The sequence below is a fragment of the Vombatus ursinus genome, unplaced genomic scaffold, assembly GCF_900497805.2.
Source record: "Vombatus ursinus unplaced genomic scaffold, bare-nosed wombat genome assembly UNPS02014172.1, whole genome shotgun sequence".
Lineage (NCBI taxonomy): Eukaryota > Metazoa > Chordata > Mammalia > Diprotodontia > Vombatidae > Vombatus > Vombatus ursinus.
The window spans coordinates 656,910-667,690 of record NW_020953950.1 but is presented as its reverse complement, the minus strand read 5'-3'; the positions used below and the strand labels follow the sequence as shown (position 1 = coordinate 667,690).

General features: G+C 47.8%; 1 protein-coding gene across 1 annotated transcript in view; it reads left to right on the top strand.

Annotated features, from left to right (window-relative positions):
• EFHD2 (EF-hand domain family member D2) overlaps positions 1 to 10,781 on the top strand; it is a 21,170-nt gene that overhangs the window by 5,491 nt on the left and 4,898 nt on the right. Inside the window, exon 2 of the mRNA XM_027859807.1 lies at positions 9,407 to 9,554. Within this exon, the coding sequence (XP_027715608.1) occupies positions 9,407 to 9,554 (148 nt within the window). The remainder of the gene's footprint in view (positions 1 to 9,406; positions 9,555 to 10,781) is intronic.

The following is a 10,781-nucleotide window of genomic DNA, read 5'->3' as shown; positions in this document are numbered from 1 at the left end:
GCTGGGAGGGCCCTTAGAACCCAGGATGTCAGAGCTGGGAGGGATCATAGAACACAGAATGTCAAAGCTGGGAGGGCCCTTAGGACACAGAAGGTCAGAGCTAGAAGAGCCTCAAAATGTAGAACGTCAAAGCTAGAAAGGAGCTTAGTAGAGCTGTAAGAGACCTTAGAACATAGACTGTAAGAACTGAACTGAAGTTGACAGGAAAATCTGAGCTGGGGGACTCCTTAGATACCATCTAGTCCAACCCTCATTTTAGAGCTGAGGAAATTGTGGCCCAGGAATATGGAATGATTGGTGTTAGATCCCATAGTAAAAAACAAACCTCTTTCCCTTCCCCTTCTGCTACTCCCAAGGCCTTACAGGGCAGGGTCCGGCGAGTCAGGCCCTGAATTTCTAAAGCCACAGCTCTCCTGCAGCAAGGGCAGAGGAAGTGGTTTCTTGGGGCCTGCCCCAGCTCGAGGAAGTCAGGCCAGGTGGCCCTTTGCTTGCTTGCCATAGGCCAATCCCCTCGCTGCACGAGGGGCTCCTCAAATGAGAGACCAGATGGTTCCCCAACATCCAGGCACAACCAGGTATCCCTGAGCCCCCATGGGACTGTACACCGGGATCTACCCCTGACACTTAACCCTTGAAGTTGGCAGCTGGGGCATCCTGAGCCTGGAGTCAGGAAGACCTGAGTCCAAATGCAACCTCAGATACTTCCTAGCTATGTGATCTTGGACAAATCATTTAACTTCTTTTAGCCTTATCTGTAAAATGAAGGGGCTTGGCCTAGATGGCTTCTGAGGCCCCTTCCAGCTGTAGCTTTGGATCCAGGGAGTGATGTAGAAACCAAAGCTGGGAGAGAAGTTACGTGATTTTGCCCAGCCTCATACATCTGATCTGGAAAGCATGAAAAAGTCAGATTCAACTCCAAGGCCATTTTTCTGCTTACTGGCTTTTATTTTAGGGTCTGACCAGAGCAGTATATAGAGTTCACCTTCTTTATCCTTGGCTTTTTCTTAAATTGCTTCTGTCGCAGCGATGGAGGGCTCAAAAATCATCCTCACACACATTACTTTTTTTTTACTTTTTTTTTTTTTTTGGAGACAGTCAGGGTTAAGTGAGTTGCCCAGGGTCACACACCTAGTAAGTGTCTGAGGCCAGATTTGAACTCAGGTCCTCCTGATTCTAGGGCTGGTGCTCTATCCAATGTGCCACCTAGTTGTCCTCTCTCGCACACATTTTAAAAGGCCTCAGGTAACTTTGCCACCCTGGGCATACCTTTGTCTCAGCACCCACCTCTCCTTGTGACCAGTGAGGTAGCCACAGAAGAAGGGAGACCACTACAAATAGAACAAGCTGGGAGGAGAAAATTGGAGGGATATTGTTCTCCTCTCCCCAAACATATCCACATATAGAGCTGAGTGAGAAGGCTTAAGCAGAGCTAAATCCAAGAACTCTCCCATTGGCCCTGGCCCTGAACCTGACTCTGACCTTGGTCTCTTGACCTGACATCCCTGCCTGACCACACTGATCCCTCTTGTACTCATCTGAATTACTATAAATATCAGGCTCCACAAATAGGGAGACAAAGTGTACAAAACACAGAGGGTGAGACGTCCACTCTCTTCTTCCGTTCTCAGACCCTGTACTAAGTATCCTGTCCACATACTACATGGTAGTGGGGACATTGATAACCTGGAGCACATGCAGAGAAAGGTGAGCAGGATGGTGAGGGGCCTAGAGGTTCTGTCTTAGAAGCATCAAGTGAAGAAACTGGGGATATTGTGCCTGGACAAGAAAACAATACTTAGAGAAGGACCTGAGAGGCCTCTTCCAATATATGGTAGACTGTCTGGTAGAAGAGGGATCAGACTTTCTCCTCTTGGCCCCAAAGGGTAGAATGAGGAGTATTAAGGGGTAAGAGAAAGGATGAGGGAAGGGTGCAGAGAAGCAAATTTCAGTTTAACATAGGGAAAAACTCATGAACCACAAAACCTTCCTGCTAATAAGGGCTATCCAGAGTGGAATGAACTGCTTTGGAAGGTGGTCGGTTTCCCTCTCTTTGGAGGTGTTCAGGCAAAGGGCAAATGAACTCATTTCAGGTATCATTGGCTCATATCTCTAGAGCTACGAAGGGACCAACCTCCCTCATTTTACAGGAAACTGAGACAGAGGTTAAGTGACCTGTACCAGGTCACACAGCAGATTCTGTGGCAGAATTTGAACCCAGGTCTTCCTGATTCCAAAGCAAGTGCCCTTGTAGAGGGGATTAGTATACTGGTAGAGGTTGGAATAAGTATGCCTTAAGGTCCTTTTGAGCTCTGAGACTGATTCTGTGACTCACCCGGGTGTCCCCAGGAAGTTATAAAAACCTTCCCCCACCCCCACACTTTGCCTTAACTGATTCAGGGACAGATCTGATGTCAAAATTCATCCAATGTAGCTGAGTTGGAGGAAGTGGTGAGGGATTGGGCAATCCCCACTGAGTCCTGCTGTGGGGGTGGGGGGCAGGAATAGATACTGCTCACTGATGGGGAGTCCTTCTGCCTCAGAATATTAGTCCCTAAGGCTAGGGGCTGTTTCTTTTTTGTCATTATATGTATAGCACCCAGCACTGTGCTTGGAACATAGTAGGACCTTAACAAATTCTTGTTGAATGAATGATGGAAAAAGTTCTAGACCAGGAGCCAGGAAACTTAGGTTTAACTGCCATTAACTAGTTCTGTGACCTTGGACAAGTGACTTTCCATCTCTAACCCTATTTCTTCATGTATATAATGAGGGAATTGGATTACATGTTCTCCAAAGTTCCTTCCAATTCAATTCTATCTTCTAACACCCCTTCCAAGTTCTGACATTCCCTGTTCTAAGGGCCCTCCCAACCCTGACATCCTGTGTTCTAAGGGTCCTCCAAGTTCTAACATTTTGTATTCTAAGGTATCTCCACAGCTCTGATACTCTGTGTTCTAAGAGACCCCAGCTCTCACATTTTCTGTTCTAAGTGACCTCCCAGCTCTCATATTCTATGTTGTAAGGGCCCTCTCAGCTCTGCTATTCTACTATTCCACAATTTTATGTTTCTAGTTATGGTGTTATTTTATGGGCCAGACTTTTACCCCTAACCATAGTCAGCTCACTTCAGGGCCCAAACATTTGCTATATCTGGGCCTCAGTTTTCCCCATCTGGTAATTGGTGTTGGAGAACCATGAGCTTTGCGAGGGCATTACTAACTATAAGGTGAACCTGAGCCTTGGGGCCGGGTGGAGGGAAGGAGAAGGCTCAGAGTCACGAGATGTGAGTGAGTCACAAACTCTAGGGCCCAACCCCAATGGAGAGAATGGCTGTAGCAGGTGGGAAATAAACCTTATCTACTTGCTAAAGCCACCAGCATTCCACAGCCTAGCAGCTGGGGAAGAGAAGCAGTCCTGGACCCTTGTCCACCCCTCCCCAACACACACGCCTCTGCCTGGGACCTCAGTGCAAACCGCACGTATGGGGCCACAGCTTTCCCTGGGGCTTGGAGGAGTTGTGAGGGAGGGAAGGGGGAGGGGACTTAGGCTGAATGGAAAGGATACATATGTGACGTGTGAGCTGTTCCAACAGGGGCCGAGGGGGAAGGGATTGATTTTGTCAGTGGGCATCCGGGCCTCTGCAGCTGCTGAGTCTTTCCCTGGATGAGCTATTCAGAGAGAGGCGGGCAGGAATGTAGGCAGGATGCCAGGGTCTCCAGGCTCTCAGCAATTGATAAAGGTGCTGAGCCTCAGTCCCGGATGCTCTGTTGCCAAGCAGGGCCAGGGATGGATTGGCCCACCAAACAGGCAATGCTGAGGGCCCCCATGCCTCCGCCTTCCCCCTTTGCAAATGAATGAGCCTCCAATCCCTTCACTGGGGCAGGAGGGGGATGGGGAGAAAGAGCCAGGAGAAACGAGAAAACCCCTGCCAGAGATTTCTCTATGTGACATAGGGAAAGGTACTTCCTTTTGCTGGGCATCAGTTTCCTCATCTTGAAAACAAAAGAGTTACCTAGGTTCCTTCCAACCCTAAAATTCTGTGTTCTAAGGGCCCTCCAACTCTGACACTCTGTGTTCTAAGGGCCCTCCTAGCTCTGATACTCTCAGATATTCAACCTCCAGTCACCTGAAGAAAGTTAGTCATATGTGGCCATGTCACCCACTTCTCTGGGGAGATGAGGAATAGAATGCAATGAAACCATCTCTGAAACTAATGAAATACTGTGCCTCAACTACTTAGGAGGGCTTATTCCTCTGCATTTCCACTCCTTTCCTCCTCTCTTCCTCCCCAACAACTAATCTGCCCCCAGCCCAGCTGTCCCAGCTCCCATTCCCCTCCCTCTTAAGGGGAAGATACAGGATTGGCTGGAGTCAGAGGCAGAACATGGGGGTGAAAAGGTGCTTGCTGCTGCTCCCAGGCGAGCAAGTGTTTGAAATGGCTTGTCGTGTTGCCAGCTGTATTCCCGCCTTCAGAATTGCTCCCTGCTGACGTTTGGGCTGGCAGGAGTGGAGACGCAGAGGCCTGGGAGGGAGCTCTTGGTTATCCAGCAGTAGGCACTGGATTGAATGAGAGAATGGAAATGAGAGCCTAAGGAGCCCAGAGAAGAGGGGTCAGTGGCTGCCAGGGGCCTCTGACCAATCACAGGCCAGACCTTAGGGTGGAATGTCCTTAGGCTCAGACCCACTGCTCTTGTCTCCTTCTGCCTGAGATAGAGCCAAATCTCCTCCAGGTTACCCTGGGCACAGACTCCACAGATCTCAGGGGGAACCTAGCCCCAGCTCAAAGTGATTTGCCCCACCATGGACTCACAACATACCAGTTTTTATTGTTCACTTGTTTTCAGTTGTATCTGACTCTTGGTAACCCCATTTGGGGTTTTTTTGGCAAAGATACTGGAGTGGTTTGCTGTTTCCTTCTCTAGCTCATTTTACAAATGAGGAAACTGAGGCAAACAGGGTGAAGTGACTTGCCCAGGATCACATAGCTAGTTAATGTCTGAGGCTGAATTTGAACTCAGAAAGATGAGTCTTCCTAACTCCAGATTCAGCCCTCTATCCTACTGCACTGTGGGGCTGATGAGAACAGACAATCTCTTCTGGTGATGAACAACTTACACCTCACATTTCTATAGTTCTATATCCTCACACCTCACATTTCTATAAGTTTTTACCCAGCCCTTTCAGTTCACTCAGCAGATATTAAGCACCTACTCAGTCTGGGCATCCTAGGCACTGAGCATAGAAAGATAAAAATGAAACAGTTGCTCTCTGAAAGGAGCTGATATTCTGTTGTCTCTTACAATCACCCTGTGAGTTACATAGTATTTTCCCCATTTTACAGATGAGAGGCTTGAGGCAGTAACTTACACAGTCACATAGCTAGTGTTAAATTCAGGACTCAAACCAAGGTCCAAACCGTATGACCCAGATGGTAGGATCATGGATTTTAAAGTCAGAAGGGGCCTGAGATCACCTAATTGAACCTCCTTGTTTTACTGACGAAATGAGGACCAGAAGTCACATCAGTTGCCTAAGTGATCATTGGCAGAGTGAGGATTTCAGCCTGGGTCCTCTGACTCCTGCATACTCTTCACTGCCTCCCCTAGAGACTCTCTGGCTGCTTCTGGGCTGCTTCCCAACAATTCTTGAGTACCTACTAAGTGCAAAGCACTGAGCTATAAACACAGGGTACGAAGACAAGCCATGGCCTTCTGACGTTGGCTGGCCATAAATACCTGTGCTACTTTTCGCTCTGTCGGGCCCTGAAGGCCCAGCCTCCCTCACCGTGTCATGGTTTTCAGGCACGTAAAAGATCAATTCCATTGGCAGCCCCTGCTGTTGGCATGGCTGGCCCATCTGTGGCCTGCTCCAAGACATTCGGTTCTCTAATCCGGTCTGTCAGGCCATTCGCCCTGCGGGCAGGGCCCTTGGGGACCCAGAACGCAACCACAGAGTAATTCATTGGAAACGAATTGGCTTTGAGTTGCCTAAGGCCTGCCCTGGCAGGAGAACTGCTGCAGAGATGCCAGTGATCCAGGTGGCCCACATTCCCTCCACTGTGGGCCCTGCTCCAGAGCAGCTAATGAAATGGATTTCTTGTGGTCCTGGCATCAGAGAATCACAGAACATTAATACAGAGACAATATTTGTATAATACTTAGCATAATGCCTGGCACATAGTAGGCACAATATAAATGTTTATTCCCTCCCCCTCCCCCCACCTCCAATTAATACTTAAAGTGAACTTAGAACACTGGATGTCAGAACTGGGAGGGCCCTTAGAACACAGAATGTCAGCGCTGGGAGGGAACTAGAACAAAGAATTCTAGGACAAGAAGGGACTGTGGAAATGAGAATATCTGCTTGGTTTTAGAGATTATCCGGTCTCACTCCCCTGGTTTGTCTTGCCTTCCCTGAGAGTGTTTAAAGATAAATAGCCAGTAGACTAGGTGGTTTCAGAATTGTCCTTCACTGAGGCAGAGGAATGGCCTGAGAGAACTCTTTAAGCCCATCAAATATAGAATTAGAAGGTATGTGGTACATCATCTAATCTAGTCCCCTCATTTTACAGATGAGGAAACTGAGGCTCTAAGAGGTCACATGATTTGCCCAAAGTTGCCCAACTCTGCCCTTCATTCTTACTGGATTGCCTGCTCCAGTAATTTAGTTATTTCTGGTATTTCCTCTTCTAAACAGAGGTTTCTGGGGAAACTGAGAGGCAGATGGGAATAGACCTCAGAACTTCTGGTTTTCTGACTAGCCTAGGTCCAGCACCCTTGACCACATCCTCTCTCCCATCCCACCACCAGCAGATCTGCTCATAGACAGATGTGGTCACACTTTGCTCTCTCAGCAGCAACTATCGCCCACTCCCTTGTAGGCCTGGGGGCCCCCTGAAGGAGCCCCATCTCCGTCTCTCTCCTCTCTATGTATCTAAGGCCTTGGAGATGTACCCCTGGTTCAGCGACAGATTCTCTCCCCTTTTCCAAGACCCCTTCAGATGATTGATTTGGGAGGTGAAATCAACTTTACAGAAACTTTGTCCCCCCACCTTTCCACTCAGGGTCATAGCACTTATTGCCAAAAGGAACTTCATTTTATAAGATGAGGAAACACATCCAGAGAGGAAGAAGGTACACCCAGGTGGTGGGAAGCTGAATCAAGATTCAAACCCAGGTCCCTGTCTCTGAATCCAGTGTTCTTTCTCTTCCACACGCTTGCTGAGGGACAGAAGTATCTACATAACCCTGATCTGTGGGCCAAATAGAGGCACAGTTAGAGAGAGTCCAAGGGAGTGGCTGATTTACAACAGGTTGGCACCATGCCCACATTCCTACCCGACTCTCTCCAAATAACTCACCCAGGAAATCACTCAGCAGGAGCAGAAGGCCAGGTGTCCAGGAATAAAATCAGCTGCTCCTTGGGTCAGTTCCTTCAGCCTCCATGAACCTCACTCCTCCTCTGTACTATGTGGGTTTTGGTCTAGATGGTCTTTTAGGCCCCTCCCAACCCTGACATTCTGTGTTCTAAGGGCCCTCCCAGCTCTGACACTCTCTGTTCCAAGGGCCCTCTCAGTTGTGACATAGGGCTGTCCCAGCTCTGACAGTCTGTGTTCTACAGGCTCTCCCAGCTCTGACATCCTATGTCCTTAGCTCTGTAACTGTTGGGATACTCCAACTGTCAGCACCCTATCTATAGCAGCAAATGTACAAAGTGTCCTATCTTCCCAGGCCTGGAAGGGTCCTCTTGCTGAAGCCCCTAGGCTTTTCCAGAACAGCAGCTGTTGTCTGATGCCCAGCCCTAGTCTGGGAGGGGTTTGCCTGACTGATAAGCAGAAGGCTCTGTACAATTTAGCAAGCCTGTGTCCCCACCCACTGTGTGATGTGCCCTTGGTGGCCTCTGCTTGTAACCCCACCACAGCTGCAGGGAAGGGTCATGGAAACCAGGGAGAGAGGTCTCTTATGAGCAGTGTCTGTTTCCCAAAGGCCTTTTGGGAGATAACCAGCTGAGAGTGCCCTAAATATTCCTTCCCTTCCAGAGCACAGAGACTAGCTTCTACAAAGCAGCTGTGGTACAGAATGGAAGAGGGGGGGAGTTAGTCTGCCGAGGGAATTATTATTATTTCTGCAAAAAGGAAGAATTAATCTGCAGAAAACCAATGACGGTCATTTTAGTTCAGCAGTCCACTAGGCCTTTTATTGTATCCCCACTATGAGACAGGCACCCAGCTGGATACTAGGGATACAAAGACAGAAATGGAACAGCCTTTGCCCTCAAGGAGCTTACATTCTGCAAGAGGAAGACAGCTTCTTTCTGGAGGTATCATACTTCCAGCAAGGAAGAGGCAGAGGCTAGAAAGTAGGGCCGTGTAGAAGTGTGGGGATTGTACTGGAAATGGACCTTGTGAGGCAATTGCTGAGAAAGGAGATAGAGAGTGGGTGTGTCTAAAATGCCAGGCTCACCAGGATCATTATCTCTACTCCTCATAAACTTTCCCTCCCCTCTTGTCTTCAAAGTCAGTCCTCTTGTCTCCATAGCTTAGAGACTGTGGATTGTCATGGAAGGTGGTCTAACTGTCAGAAGACCTGAGTTGTCCTCAGGAAAATTGCTTCTCAAGTGCCAGACCTCTATTTACTTGTCTGTAAAATGAGGAGATTGGATTTGATGATCTCCAAATTCCTTCCAATTCTGACACTCTATGTTCTCAATTCTGTGTTCTCAGACCTTTTTCAGTTCTGGTATTCTTGGTTCTTCTAAGGCATTTTCTAGCTTTCTATTATTCCATGTTCTAAGGTCCCTCCAACCTCTATTTATTCTATGTTCTAATGTTTTGACAGTTTTGACAGTCTATTCTATGATTCCTCCCAGCTGTGATATCCTATTCTCCCTTTGAAGTTGTATGTTCTAAGATCCCTCCTAGCTCTGACACTCTGTGTACTGAGGGCCTCTCATCCCTGACATTCATGTTCTAAAGCTCTTCCCAGCTCTGACATTGTGTTCTAAGGCCCCTCCCACCTCTGACCTCCTGTGTTCTAAGGCCTCTCCCAGCTCTGGTACTGTGTTCTAAGGCCCCTCCCAGCTCTGACATTCTGTGTTCTAAGGGCCCTCCTAGCTCTGACATGCTGTGTTCTAAGGGTCCTCCCAGCTCTGATATTCTCTGTTCTAAGGACCCTCCCAGCTTAGAACAGACACCCTCTGTTCTAAGGGACCTCTCAGCTCTGATACTCAGTAGTTTTTTGGATGAGTAATTGTTCAGGGTGAATTTGTCTCCAATGTTTTACCTAATCCCTGTAGGTCATGCGATTAGCAGACCAGCACCTGGTAAGAAAATTAGCTGATGGAGTTTGGGTTGGATGGGGACCCCGAGTTATTCTCACTCCCCCTCTGCTGTTCTCCCCCCCCCCAGGTATGACGCTGGCCGAGATGGCTTCATAGACCTGATGGAACTGAAGCTCATGATGGAGAAACTCGAGGCTCCTCAGACACACCTGGGTCTGAAAAACATGATTAAAGAAGTAGATGAAGATCTTGACAACAAACTGAGCTTCCGGGAGGTAGAGTGGGCAGAGAGTTGTGTCTGCTGTCACCACAGATAGTGGCGCCGGGCATGGGAGGTACAGAAGAGAGTGGTAAAAGAGCAGAGCCCACTTTCAAAATCAGGACTTAGGGGGCATCTCACAGTGCCTGGGCCTCTGCCCAAGTGGCATCATGATGCCTAGCCTGGGTTCACCAAAAGCATGGGTCACATAATGAAACTATGGGAGAAGGGACCCTAACCCGTGGCCTCAGTTTGCTCACCAATAAAATGGACTAATAGCTTAGCTGACTCTGTAGGGTCCACAGAGGTTGAGAAATGTCTTTAAGTTCTTTGATTAGATTGTAAACTTCCTAGTAAGTGGCAAGCTTGTGATGGTCAGGGTGATCTGCTAAATCAGAATTTTAATATTCTTCTACATAGGATGCAATGTCCAGACATATGCAGTTAGGTGTTTCATTCATTCATTCATTCAACAAGTATTTACTGAGTACCTACTATGTGCCCAATCCTGGGTACTGTGGGAGAATACAGAGATATGTAAAACACCATCCCTGACCTCATTTCTTATAGTCTTATGTGGGGAGAGAAGACTCAGATACATAAGAATAGTTCTTCCAGTTAAATCAAATAAACACTTGCGAAGTACCTACTGCTTATAGGGGGATTTGTGCCAGGGCTATAAAAACAAAGAGTTTACATACTATTGAGTTGGGGGAGTGAGAAGTAGGGTAGAGAGATATTGTATATAAATAAGGCTGGCATCATGAGACAGTAGAAAGAGCCCTGGTTGGGGAGTCTCAGGACCTGCATTCAAATCTTGCCTTGGTCATTTACTAGTAATATGATGTTGGGCAAATCCTTGTGCTTCTCTGTGACTCAGTTTCCTTATCCGCAAAGTGATAGTATTAGACTAAATGGTGACCTAGTGTATGTGGTAAATACAGTGCTAAATGTGGAGGAGACTTAGGTTCAAATCCCACCTCACACTTAGTTATGTGACCCTGTGGAGGTTAAGCTAGTTAACTTCTCTGGGCCTCAGAGTTCTCCTGTGTAATATGAGGAAGTTGGGATAGAAGCCTTCTGAGGTCTCTTCTAGCTCTAAATCTATGACCCAAGCCCCTAGAACAGGGTATGTCAGAGCTGGGAGGAGCCTTAGAACACAGGAATGTCAGAGCTGGGAGGGCCCTTAGAACAGAAATTGTCAGAACTGGAGGGCCCTTAGAACAGGAATTGTCAGAGCTGG